Here is a 13,488-nt window from a genome sequence, read left to right as displayed (position 1 = left end):
ATCAACGCCCTCAACACCTTCCTGATCCCCCGCATCGCCTTCGTCCTGAGGGGATCCGCCGTGGCAAAGGTGCCCCTCAACAAGGCGGACAGCGCCATCCGGAAACTGGTCAAAAACTGGATGTCCCTGCCCCGGAGAGCCAGCAACGAACTCGTATACATCAAGCACAGGCACGGTGGTGCCGGCGTCCCCCGTATGGGAGACCTCTGCGACATCGCGGTCCTCACACACGCCTTCCGCCTCCTGACTTGCCCGGACGCCACGGTAAAGAACGTTGCAACGACCGCCCTGCACGCCGCCACCGAGAAACGAATCGGCAGACCTCCCTCCGACCGAGATGTGGCCACCTTCTTGAGCGGCTCCCTGGACGGCGACTTCGCCCGGGACAGGGGAGACTTCGCCTCGCTGTGGACCCGCGCCCGCAATGCCACGCGCCGGCTGGGAAAGCGCCTGGGCTGCCGCTGGGAATGGAACGAGGAACGACAGGAGCTGGGAGTCCTGATACCGCGGATCGGAACGGAGGACAACATCGTCGTCACCCCGGGAGCCAGAGGCGTGCTGGAGAGATCCCTGAAGGCCGCCTTCCACGCGCTCTACGTGGACGCCCTGAAGAAAAAGCCGGACCAGGGTAAAGTCTTCGAAGTAACCAGCAAGTGGGACTCCAGCAACCACTTCCTCCCCACAGGCAGCTTCACCCGGTTCGCCGACTGGCGGTTCATCCACCGCGCCCGGCTGAATTGCGTCCCGCTCAACGGTGCCATCCGCCACGGGAACCGGGACAAACGCTGCAGGAAGTGCGGGTACGTCAACGAAACCCTGCCCCACGTCCTGTGCTGCTGCAAGCCCCACGCCAGAGCCTGGCAGCTACGCCACAACGCCGTCCAGGACCGTCTAGTGAAGGCCATCAACCCGCGTCTGGGAGAGATCACCGTCAACCGCGCCGTCCCTGGCACTGACAGCCCGCTGCGCCCGGACATCGTCGTCACGGACGAGGTGGGGAAAAAGATCATCCTGGTCGACGTAGCGATTCCGTTCGATAACAGGACCCCGGCCTTCCGCGAAGCCCGAGCCCGCAAGCTCGAAAAATATGCCCCCCTGGCTGACACCCTGCGGACTAAGGGCTACGAGGTGCACGTCGACGCTCTGCTCGTTGGGGCCCTGGGTGCCTGGGACCCGTGTAACGAACGCGTGCTGAGGACCTGTGGGGTGGGCCGTCATTACGCGCGGCTCATGAGACGCCTAATGGTCTCGGACGCTATCCGTTGGTCCCGGGACATTTACACCGAGCACATCACCGGCCACCGCCAATACCAAGAGTGAGCCGGGGAGACCTCGTGCACCCACGCACACCCCCTGCTGGACCCTATCCCCTGAGCCCTAAACCCACCAAACCTAGCTGAATCCCGCCACGTGAGGGTCACCCCATCCCCATTATCCAGCCCGCTTGCTTATACCCATGACTGTCCCTGCCTCCCGTATGGGTGGTGGACCCTCACCGTTTATCGACTGTCTCCTGACCCCGCCCACCGGTTACCCACCCCTCATTGGGGACATTGCAGTGTGTATATACTATGTGTGCTGCCCAGCCCCAAAACACCAACATACCCCCTTACTCTGCATGTTACCCCCAATGACCAATGACTAACGCTTCAAATTTTCTGTATCGTTTATTTCTTTAAATATTCTCTAATAAAATTTAAATCTGTTCTTATCAGTTTAATATCTGATATGTTCTCGATGTGAGAACTTTATATTAAACAGATTTTTGGAACAGGGAGATGGAATAGGAGCTTGCTCCTTCCACTCCATGCATCAGCCTGGTATTGCAGTACTTCCAGGTGTGGTGCGCCTCCCTCCGGGGAGAACATGGTTGTTGAAAAAAATAGAAAAAAAAATCTTTTGTGATCTATTGGTGCTCAAACTGTTTGACTGTTTTGTATGTTTTTTTTTTTGATGGGGGTTTACCTACTTGAGCAGCTGCTTTTTTTCATTTCTATTCTACTCTTTCATAAAATTTTGAAAAGATTGGCTTTCTCATGTTATGGAAGTGGGGTCTTTGGGTCACTGTCTCTCAGTAGTGTTACCCCCCCCCCCCCATAGGAGAGAACTGTTCCATTCTTTTCTCCTTGTGAAAATATTTCTGTTGTTATGCAGGGAGCAGGATGAGATCACATGGAGGAGAGAGGACTGTTCTAGGAGCTCCAGTATGGAACCAGTCCAGATCCAAGCAAAACAAGTGGTAAAACTCCCACTGACTTCAATAATACAAGATCAAGCCCTTAGAAGAGGACTGAGAGTCCCAGGAAGGATGCAGGGGGTTGGACTAGATGACCTCTGATTTGCAGTCACAGTTCTCTCTTCTAAGGGCTTGATCTTGAGGACTGTGAGTCAGCACTGCAAATGTTGCCAGCAAAGGACTTCCCAAGAACGATGGCTTGCACGCAGGCAGTTTTCAGAGCAGCAGCCGTGTTAGTCTGTATCCGCAAAAAGAACAGGAGTCCTTGTGGCACCTTAGAGACTAACAAATGTATTAGAGCATAAGCTTTCGTGGGCTACTGCCCATTTCTTAGTGTGCAAGCGCAGAGTTCCCGAGGTGACTGAGGGACATGGGGGGGGAGTGGTCGATGGGTGCAGCTGCTGCTGGGCGGTGTGGGAGTCGCTTGTTGGCTGGGGCAACAGGAGCGTGGGGGGGGTCCCTAGCTGCTGGGGCAGTAGTGGAGTGGTTGCGAGGTCTCCCGGCGGCTGAAGTGGCTGATGGACTGCGTAGGGATCGTTCGGCAGCTGGAGCGTCGAGTGGCGGGTGGGCGATTCTCTCGGACTCTGTGGCAGCTGGTAGGCGGCGGGCCGGGGTCTCATCTGCTGGGGCGCATCAGGGAGCTCCACGGACGTTGTGTGCATTGGTGGCTGGAGCACAGGGTGGGAAGCCCCCGGCCGCTCGGGCGGTGGCGGCCGGGGCAGGTGGTGGGGGTCCCCTGGCTGCATAGGCTGCAGCGGCACGGTGCAGGAGACCCCCAGGGGCTCAGGCAGCGATGGTTGGGGCAGGTGGTGCGGCTCCCCATGGCGGTCGAGCAGCAGCGGCTGGGGAGCGGGGCTGGGGTTGCCCGGCGTCCCGAGGGGCGGCGGCGGCTGGAGCACACCACGGGGCTCCCCAGGCTGCTCGGGGAGAGGCAGCCGGAGCATGGGTCCCCCGGCAGCGGCGGCCGGAGCGTGCCACGTGGATCTCTGGGCTGCCTGGGGGACAGCGGCCAGGGCGCGGGGCAGGGGTCCCCCGGCGTCCCGGGTGGCGGCCAGGGCACGCCGCAGGGCTCCCCGGACTGCTCGGTCAGTGGCAGCCGGGGAGCGGGGCAGGGGTCCCAGAGTGACCCGGGCGGCAGCGGCTGCGGCGCGCCACGGGTCCGCTCGGGCCAGAGCGGCCAAGGAGCAGGGCAGGGGTCTCTCAACAGCCCCGGCAGCGGCAGCCAAAGTGCGCCGCGGGGCTCTCCTAGCTGCCCGGGGGGCAGCGGCCAAGGCGCGGGGCAGGGGTCACCTGGAGTCCTGGGCGGTGGCAGCACACCGCAGGGCTCCCTGAGCACGCCACATGGCTCCCCGGACTGCTCGGGAAGCGGCAGCCGGGGAGCGGGGCAGGGGTCCCACGCCAGCCCGGGCAGGGACGGCGGCGGGCAGGGAGTGGGGCAGGGGTCCCCTGGTGGCCCCAGCAGCGCCGGCCAGGGCGCGCCACGTGGCTCCCTGGGCTGCCCAGGGAGCGGCGGTCCAGACGCGGGGCAGGGGTCCCATGGCGTCCCGGGCGGCGGCGGCTGGAGCTCGCCGCATGGCTCCCCGGACTGCTCAGGAAGCGGCAGCCGGGGAGCGGAGCTGAGGTCGCTCGACGTCCCAGGCGGCGGCGGCGGCTTGGACACGCCGCAGGGGTCCCCAGTCCGCACATGGGGCAGCGGCTGGGACGCAGGGCAGGGGTCCCCCGGCGGCATGGGCGGTGGGGGGGCTGTGGGAGAGTCTCCACGTGCGGGTAAGTCCTGGGGTTCTCTGGGGCACTTACCCGGCATCCGGAGCAGCAGCTGGGCGCCGGAGGGTTTCCCAGGCGGCTGGGATCCAAGGAAGCAGTCCCCTGGCGGGAGGAGCAGCAGCTGGGCAGCGGGGTTCTCCGGCGGCCGGTCCGTGATAGCCGCATGGTGTGGCGGGCACCCTGCAGCTGGCCATCTGCGAGGGGCTTCCCTGGCGGCAGAAGTACGGCAGGGCAGGCTCCAGGTGGTTGCAGCTGCTGGTCGGCCGGAGAGTCTACCGGCGGCAGGACCACGGCGGGGTGACCTCGCTGTGGCTGAGGAGCGGGGTGGATGTTCCTCCTCTCCCTGATGTCCCTGCAGGCTGGTCTCAGGATACGGGAGCTTCCTGTGGTAGCATCTGGGGGGTCTTTCCCCCACTCCCTCTTTTCCTCTGCAGCTGGTGACTTGCTGTGGCTTGGAGACCCCTGGGGTCTTTCTCGGGAAGCGCCCTGAGGACCACTCTCGGTAGAGTTGGCAGTGGCGGGGCCCGGTGGCATGCTGGAGTAGAGGCCAGCAGTTTGGGCTGAGTTTTAGGAGTAGTAGGATTCATTCCCACTGCTTGTGCTTAGTGTAGCAGATATAGTGCTATATAGATTAAGGTAGCGGCTTAATCGTATAGAATCGTATAGGAGGTACGCTAAGTGCTGCATTAGGGGGGCTGTGTTGGTGAGTATCTGAGTGTCTGCTGCTGGGACAGTTGGTCAGTTTGACCGTGTGCTTGATTGCTTGCTTGCTTGTTTGAAAAGTGTGAATTGGGAGTGCTTTGTTCCAGGTGGGCCTTGAGTGGGCCTGACTGGTATATAAGGGCAGTCAGCAGCGAACCAGCTGAGCGGCGAACAGCAGAGGCTAACAGCGGGAGTTTGACTGGGAGCTCGCTTGGGGAGAGCTCACTGAGGCTTTCATCTGCAGGTTTCTCCGAGTAGTTCCTGCAACAGTTGAGGAAGCTCTTAAGAGGACGGTGATATGGAAGGTGAGCGATCAGCTGTTGTAACCTGCACAGGTTGTGCCATGTTTGTCTTTCTTCCACAGGACAGAAGCGACTTTGTCTGTACAAAGTGCAAGCTGGTCTCCATATTGGAAGAGAAGGTTCGAGGGCTGGAGAAACGAGTGTCGACTCTGCGTTGCATAAGGGAAAATGAAGATTTCCTGGACAGACGTCAGGAGATGCTTCTACGGCCACAATGTTCTGAAGATTCAGAGCAGGCGCAGCAGGGACAGAAGGATTGTGAGGAGGTTTGGCAGCATGTGACCTCCAGAAGAAGAAAGAGGAGCGTCCATGCACCAGCAATGGAGATACAGGTGAGCAATCGTTTCCATGTTCTCTCTACAGGTACTAATGCGGAGAGTGGACTAGATGACCCATCTGAGGGAAGGGAGCAGAAGGAGACTCCACCGATTGGAAGGCAAAAGATGCACTGTCCTAGGGATGGGGGTTCCACGACCACCACTCCCAAGAGGAGGAGGAGGGTGGTGGTGGTCGGGGACTCCCTCCTCAGGGGGACTGAGTCATCTATCTGCCGCCCCGACCGGGAAAACCGAGAAGTCTGCTGCTTGCCAGGAGCTAAGATACACGATGTGACGGAGAGACTGCCGAGACTCATCAAGCCCTCGGATCGCTACCCCTTCCTGCTTCTCCACGTGGGCACCAATGATAGTTCCAAGAATAAGAAGAACAGGAGTACTTGTGGCACCTTAGAGACTAACAAATTTATTAGAGCATAAGCTTTCGTGGACTACAGCCCACTTCTTCGGATGCATATAGAATGGAACATATATGTTCCATTCTATATGCATCCGAAGAAGTGGGCTGTAGTCCACGAAAGCTTATGCTCTAATAAATTTGTTAGTCTCTAAGGTGCCACAAGTACTCCTGTTCTTCTTTTTGCGGATACAGACTAACACGGCTGTTACTCTGAAAGTTCCAAGAATGACCTTGAGCGGATCACTGCAGACTATGTGGCTCTGGGAAGAAGGATAAAGGAGTTTGAGGCACAAGTGGTGTTCTTGTCCATCCTCCCTGTGCAAGGAAAAGGCCGGGGTAGAGACCGTCGAATCGTGGAAGTCAACGAATGGCTATGCAGGTGGTGTCGGAGAGAAGGCTTTGGATTCTTCGACCATGGGATGGTGTTCCAAGAAGAAGGAGTACTAGGCAGAGACGGGCTCCACCTAACGAAGAGAGGGAAGAGCATCTTCGCCAGCAGGCTGGCTAACCTAGTGAGGAGGGCTTTAAACTAGGTTCACCGGGGGAAGGAGACCAAAGCCCTGAGGTAAGTGGGGAAATGGGATCCTGGGAGGAAGCACAAGCAGGAGAGCGCAAGAGGGGAGGACTCCTGTCTCATGCTGAGAAAGAGGGACGATCGATGAGTTATCTTAAGTGCCTATACACAAATGCAAGAAGCCTGGGAAACAAGCAGGGAGAACTAGAAGTCCTGGCACAGTCAGGGAACTATGATGCGATTGGAATAACAGAGACTTGGTGGGATGACTCACATGACTGGAGTACTGTCATGGATGGATATAAACTGTTCAGGAAGGACAGGCAGGGCAGAAAAGGTGGGGGAGTTGCGTTGTATGTAAGAGAGGAGTATGACTGCTCAGAGCTCCGGTATGAAACTGCAGAAAAACCTGAGAGTCTCTGGATAAAGTTGAGAAGTGTGAGCAACAAGGGTGATGTCGTGGTTGGAGTCTGCTATAGACCACCAGACCAGGGGGATGAGGTGGACAAAGCTTTCTTCTGGCAACTAGCAGAAGTTGCTAGATCGCAGGCCCTGGTTCTCATGGGAGACTTTAATAACCCTGATATCTGCTGGGAGAGCAATACAGCGGTGCACAGGCAATCCAGGAAATTTTTGGAAAGTGTAGGGGACAATTTCCTGGTGCAAGTGCTGGAGGAACCAACTAGGGGCAGAGCTTTTCTTGACCTGCTACTCACAAACAGGGAAGAACTAGTAGGGGAAGCAAAAGTGGATGGGAACCTGGGAGGCAGTGACCATGAGAAGGTCGAGTTCAGGATCCTGACACAAGGAAGAAAGGAGAGCAGCAGAATACGGACCCTGGACTTCAGAAAAGCAGACTTTGACTCCCTCAGGGAACAGATGGGCAGGATCCCCTGGGAGAATAACATGAAGGGCAAAGGGGTCCAGGAGAGCTGGCTGTATTTTAAAGAATCCTTATTGAGGTTGCAGGAACAAACCATCCCGATGTGTAGAAAGAATAGTAAATATGGCAGGAGACCAGCTTGGCTAAACAGTGAAATCCTTGCTGATCTTAAACGCAAAAAAGAAGCTTACAAGAAGTGGAAGATTGGACAAATGACCAGGGAGGAGTATAAAAATATTGCTCAGGCGTGCAGGAGTGAAATCAGGAAGGCCAAATCACACTTGGAGTTGCAGTTAGCAAGAGATGTTAAGAGTAACAAGAAGGGTTTCTTCAGGTATGTTAGCAACAAGAAGAAAGTCAAGGAAAGTGTGGGCCCCTTACTGAATGAGGGAGGCAACCTAGTGACCGAGGATGTGGAAAAAGCTAATGTACTCAATGATTTTTTTGCCTCTGTCTTCACGCACAAGGTCAGCTCCCAGATTGCTGCACTGGGCAGTACAGCATGGGGAGAAGGTGACCAGCCCTCTGTGGAGAAAGAAGTGGTTCGGGACTATTTAGAAAAACTGGACGTGCACAAGTCCATGGGGCCGGATGCGCTGCATCCAAGGGTGCTAAAGAAGTTAGCGGATGTGATTGCACAGCCATTAGCCATTATTTTTGAAAACTCATGGCGATCGGGGGAGGTCCCAGATGACTGGAAAAAGGCTAATGTAGTGCCCATCTTTAAAAAAGGGAAGGAGGAGGATCCGGGGAACTACAGGCCAGTCAGCCTCACCTCAGTCCCTGGAAAAATCATGGAGCAGGTCCTCAAGGAATCAATTATGAAACATTTAGAGGAGAGGAAAGTGATCAGGAGCAGTCAGCATGGATTCACGAAGGGGAAGTCGTGCCTGACAAACCTAATTGCCTTCTATGATGAGATAACTGGCTCTGTGGATGAGGGGAAAGCAGTGGATGTGTTATTCCTTGACTTTAGCAAAGCTTTTGATACGGTCTCCCACAGTATTCTTGCCACCAAGTTAAAGAAGTATGGGCTGGATGAATGTACTGTAAGGTGGATAGAAAGCTGGCTAGATCGTCGGGCTCAACGGGTAGCGATCAATGGCTCCATGTCTAGTTGGCAGCCAGTTTCAAGCGGAGTGCCCCAAGGGTCGGTCCTGGGGCCGGTTTTGTTTAATATCTTTATTAATGATCTGGAGGATGGTGTGGACTGCACTCTCAGCAAGTTTGCAGATGACACTAAACTAGGAGGCATGGTAGATACACTAGAGGGTAGGGATCGGATACAGAGGGACCTAGACAAATTAGAGGATTGGGCCGAAAAAAACCTGATGAGGTTCAACAAGGACAAGTGCAGAGTCCTGCACTTAGGACGGAAGAATCCCATGCACTGCTACAGACTAGGGACCGAATGGCTAGGTGGCAGTTCTGCAGAAAAGGACCTAGGGGTCACAGTGGACGAGAAGCTGGATATGAGTCAACAGTGTGCTCTTGTTGCCAAGAAGGCTAACGGCATTTTGGGCTGTATAAGTAGGGGCATTGCCAGCAGATCGAGGAACGTGATCGTTCCCCTTTATTCGACATTGGTGAGGCCTCATCTGGAATACTGTGTCCAGTTTTGGGCCCCACACTACAAGAAGGATGTGGAAGAATTGGAAAGAGTCCAGCGGAGGGCAACAAAAATGATTAGGGGTCTGGAGCACATGACTTATGAGGAGAGGCTGAGGGAACTGGGATTGTTTAGTCTCCAGAAGAGAATAATGAGGGGGGATTTGATAGCAGCCTTCAACTACCTGAAGGGGGGTTCCAAAGAGGATGGAGCTCGGCTGTTCTCAGTGGTGGCAGATGACAGAACAAGGAGCAATGGTCTCAAGTTGCAGTGGGGGAGGTCCAGGTTGGATATCAGGAAAAACTATTTCACTAGGAGAGTGGTGAAACACTGGAATGCGTTACATAGGGAGGTGATGGAGTCTCCTTCCTTGGAGGTTTTTAAGGCCTGGCTTGACAAAGCCCTGGCTGGGATGATTTAGCTGAGAATTGGTCCTGCTTTGAGCAGGGGGTTGGACTAGATGACCTCTTGAGGTCCCTTCCAACCCTGATATTCTATGATTCTATGAATAAATGAGGATTAAACTGATAAAAATCAAGATTTAAATTTTATTAGAGAATAATAACGCTCGATGCGTTGCCTGCACTGCTCCATCACCAGCTGGATCCGCGGCCCCAGGGCTCTGGCCTGCTCCCGGTCGTGGTCCCGCAGGGCCTGCACCAGGGCTGGGGGAAGAGACGTCAGTGAGGCCTGGAGGAGTTATGGCTTTGGGGGGCGGGGGGAGGGGTGTGCTGAGCTGCTGGGTGGATGCCATGGTCCTGCCGCCCCTCAGGCCGGCTCGTGCCCCTTGCAGACCCTGGGAAGGGTCCTCAGGCGGGGGGGGGGCGTCCCCCTGTCCGTCTGGAGCCATGGAGGGGATCTCACCTTGTGCGTCGGTCCCTGGGGAGCCCTGGCGCTGCTGCAGACTGGCCAGCGCCTGGCTCTTGTAGCCCAGCTGGGCACGCAGGGCCAGCAGCTCCTTCTTCAGCTCAGCCATGTGGGGCAGGAGGTGCTCCAGGGCCTGGGGCAGAGACAGACAGAGACGGGGGGTGAGGGGAGACAGGGCCTTCCCCCTCCCGCCCAAGATCACTCCCCATGGGGCTCTAGAGAGGTTTAATGCAGAATAAACTAGGGAGGTGCTCCTGCCCCACCCCCTCCTCCAGGGCCCCCCATCCCATCTCCCCCCAGAAGAGGGTCTCACTCCTGCCCTGTGCGGAGACCTCCCCACTCCCTGCCCCATTGCTCCACCAAGTGTGCGTCTCACCTTGTAGAGAGGGAAGCCAGAAGCCTGGCACACAGTGAGGAAGGCCCGGTGCTGGGCGAGCGCCGTCCGGCCCAGCCTATGGATGGAGAGCTCGTGGGCCGGGACCTGCTGGGACCTGGAGGCGGGGGACGACTGGGTCAGGGCAGCCAAGGATCAGCCCCTGAACCCCCCACTCTCCGGCACCCCCCCATCCTCACCAGGCACCCCAGCCCACCTCCCCCCCTGCTCCCCGGGAAGGGCTGCGGGGCCCCGTCATCACAGCCGCCTGCCAGGGTAGTACAGCATTGGTACTGTAGAACCAATGTGAATGAAATTGTTTTTAAGTTATCCACTGTACCATTGTAACTTCTGTTACTACATTGTAACTTTCATTACACTTGCCATTTTGCTACATTGTAACTTCTGTGCCATATTGTAATTCAAACCCCATTTTAAAACGCTTACTCCATTTTGTAAGGGCTTGCTGCAACCTTCATTTTTGCAAACCCTGCTGTAATTTTATTAGTCTAGTTAAGATGTGTGAATGAGGGATGTATGGGTGATAGAATCAACCTCCAGCACCAGCCCGTCCTGATGAGATAAAGTTCAAATACCAAAGGCTGAAGAACTAGACAACAGCCCTAACTCAAGCAAGAAGCCTCCACCTTAAAAAGAAACAACAGAAGGAAGATCAAAGCCAGGTCCCAGGCTGACAGTCACGCCTGCATTGAGGTATTTGTTAATAGTTACAGATTAATAATAAATGTGGCATCTTTGCCTTGACCCCTAAAACGATCCTGTATAAGTTTGTGGGACAACATTATTGGTGGAGAATGCGAAAGGGGGAGCAAGCATAGAATCCACAGTTATTATAAACTGGTGTGCACACCGCCAGCTTTAGCAAGCCTGGCACTAGAGGAAAAAGAGCGTAAACTTTCAGTTAATTAACAAAACTCTGAAGGATATAGGAGTTTAGGTTTAAATTGTGTTCATGACTGAGCTAAAGAGGAGAACTTAGTGTTTCTCACTCTGATCCGGGGAAGGATTAACCAAACTCTGAAGGATATAGGAGTTTAGGTTTAAATTGTGTTTCTCACTGTGATCCGGGGAAGGATCTAACCAAACTCTGAAGGATATAGGAGTTTAGGTTTCAATTGTGTTGTAGAGGTACATACACCCTCAGCCGTAGCAAGGCTGAGCTAAAGAGGAGAACTTAGTGTTTCTCACTCTGATCCGGGGAAGGATCTAATCCGGGGAAGGATTTGTATAATTGATGTATGAACCCTCGGTGGTAGCAGACAGAGTAATACAGAGGGAGACTTGGTGTCTCTTCCTCTGGCCCAGAAAGGGTTAAGTTGTTCCTTCAGGAGTTAAAAAGGGAAAATTGCTATTTGTAAGTCACTTCTTTAGGAATTGGAGGTTATAGTGTTCTGATATTTATCAGCTTGGTTTCCTGTGTTGTACTTGGCTATGGCACACTTGTTAGGGAAAATGTTTGGGAAGACACAGTCTAAAGACATCTTTAGAGAAAAACAGGGAACGCTGTCTTTTGTCCAAGAGCCCACACCCTTTAAACAAGTACTACAGAGGTTTGGACACAGCCCGTGGACGGAAGGGGGGCTGGGAGATGTGTGTACTATTTCAGATTTGGAGGATAGGCTGGCAAGGTATATAATCCTGTACAAGCCTACTCCAACTAAAAGGGATTCAGCAGCAATCTGGCTTTTGTGGGACGCATGCAGGGATTTATACTCCCGCTTGGCATCCTGCCAGGAGGAGAATGCCTCCCTGCATGAAAAACTCACTCATATGGAAAAAGAGGCAGAAAGATGGAAAGTGGTAGCGACAGGGGTGCAAAGCCAGTTAGACCCTCTCCGGGAGGCAATCAGGGAGGGCAAACAAAGAGAAAAGAAGTTAGAGGAACAGGTCGGGGAAAAGGAAAAAATAGAAAAAGAAAATCAAATATTGCAAGGCATGGTCAAGAGGTTAACCATAGAACAAAGTAAAGCTCTCCCCGCTAATCACAGCCGATGCGAGTCCCTTATCCAGCACCTTAAACAAAGGCTGGGATTCGCAAACCGCCAGATGGCAGCGGTAAGGGCAGGAGAGTGGGACTTTGATCCCCAGAGTGACGTCCCTGACTGGGAAGATGCCCCGAGGGAATCCAGCGAGGTGTGGGAAAGAGAGCTACAGAGCAGCAATCCTGAGCCCCTAGGCCAGCCAGGTACCCTGTGGATCCCCCTCCAAGAATCCCCCACCCATGGGCCCCTTCCCAGCCAACCCCGCCCATATCCTAGTGTGTGCCCTATTGTCCCCCTACCCCCCAGGCAGATCCCATGTCCAGAGGCTGCCCTGCTCTAACCCCCAGATTCCCCCCCTCCACGTACTCACCACCAGGTGGCGGAAGTCCAAGATGCGCTGCCGCTTGCTCTGCAAGGCCTGCAGCTCGGCGTGGCGGGCACTTGCCTCCCGCTCCAGCTCCCGGCAGCCCCGCCAGCCGCACAGCCCGCAGCTCCAGCTCCAGCACTGCCCTGGGGGCCGGGCGGGATAGGCCGGCTCAGCGGGCGGATGGGGACCAGCAGGGGGCGCACTCTGTAGGTCTGGGGCGGGGGGGACCACATGGGCAGGGAATCTTCCCAGCAGGGGGCACTCTCCCGGGGGTGGGTGGTCACAGACTGTGCAGGAGGGACCCTGGGTGGTGGGGATGTCTCCCCGGCAGGGGGTGCCCACCACAGGCCCCAACAGCACGGGGGACCCCACGGAACAGGGTAGTCTCCCCAACAGGGAGCGCTCTCCAGGGGGCCCTCACAGCGCAGGGGGACCCCTGGAGCGGGAAGTCTCCCCAGCAGGGGACGGTCTCCCAGGAGTGGGTGGTCACCAACTGTGCAGGGGTGAGCCCAGAAGGCAGGGTGTCTCCCAGGGGCTGGGGCAGCTACCTGGCGAGGATGGCGCACTCCGAGCCGTCCGCCAGCAGCCGGTGCATCTCCTGCAGGAGGGAGGCCAGCTGGGCCGTGCCGCGCTGCTCCCGGGCCTGTAGGGGGAGCTGTTGCACCCACAGCTCCTCACACCTGCTCCAGCCTTCCTGCAGCCAGGGGGAGGGAGCAGGTAAGGAGGGGCCAGGGGACACTGCCCCCTCCCCCACTATATCCCAGCTGGAGATATGGCCCTGCAGTCCCTGTGGCCCCCCAGCACTGAGATACACTCCCCTCCCCCGCTATATCCCAGCCCCCGGAACCTCCAGCCCCCAGATGTGCCTTCCCCTCCCACCACGCTATATCCTACCCGTTGGGACTGCCCAGCCCCCAGATGCAGCCCTGCCTGCCCCTCCCCATGTCCCCACTCACCTGTATCAGGCCCCGGACCGAGGGAAGGGCTGCTGGCGGCCCTGTCAGGTCTCCAGGCGGGCGCTCTCGTAGCGGAACCTGCAGGCCAGAGGGCAGAGGTACAGGCCCCCGCACTGGTGCCATGGGTCACTGCAGCACTGCTGGGGTGACAGCCCCCCAGAGCCTTGACTCTGCCCT

The 13,488-nt window shown here is 56.3% G+C and overlaps 1 protein-coding gene and 1 non-coding gene across 2 annotated transcripts; one reads left to right on the top strand and one right to left on the bottom strand.

Moving 5' to 3' along the window:
- The first annotated feature begins 1,669 nt into the window (after positions 1 to 1,669).
- Positions 1,670 to 1,854, top strand: LOC128827558 (U2 spliceosomal RNA). The gene has a single exon (XR_008442986.1). It is a non-coding gene; the product is annotated as a U2 spliceosomal RNA (small nuclear RNA).
- A 7,432-nt stretch (positions 1,855 to 9,286) lies between these two features.
- On the bottom strand, positions 9,287 to 12,912 carry LOC128827346 (collagen alpha-1(III) chain-like). Its single transcript, XM_054011203.1, has 4 exons — positions 12,904 to 12,912; positions 12,359 to 12,498; positions 9,989 to 10,103; positions 9,287 to 9,745 (listed from the first exon to the last, which is right to left on the bottom strand). Exon 4 carries the CDS (start codon positions 9,719 to 9,721, stop codon positions 9,287 to 9,289), a length of 435 nt encoding a protein of 144 aa, XP_053867178.1. The 5' UTR covers positions 9,722 to 9,745; positions 9,989 to 10,103; positions 12,359 to 12,498; positions 12,904 to 12,912.
- Positions 12,913 to 13,488: the final 576 nt, after the last annotated feature.

Source organism: Malaclemys terrapin, chromosome 21 (genome assembly GCF_027887155.1).
Source record: "Malaclemys terrapin pileata isolate rMalTer1 chromosome 21, rMalTer1.hap1, whole genome shotgun sequence".
In the NCBI taxonomy this organism is placed as follows: Eukaryota; Metazoa; Chordata; order Testudines; family Emydidae; genus Malaclemys; species Malaclemys terrapin.
The sequence above is the reverse complement of the archived record's forward strand: the minus strand, read 5'-3'. Positions and strand labels throughout refer to the sequence as shown.

Coding starts and splice junctions, on each gene's coding strand:
- LOC128827346 (XM_054011203.1), bottom strand. CDS start 9,721: ATGGCTGAGCTGAAGAAGGAGCTGCTGGCCCTGCGTGCCCAGCTGGGC.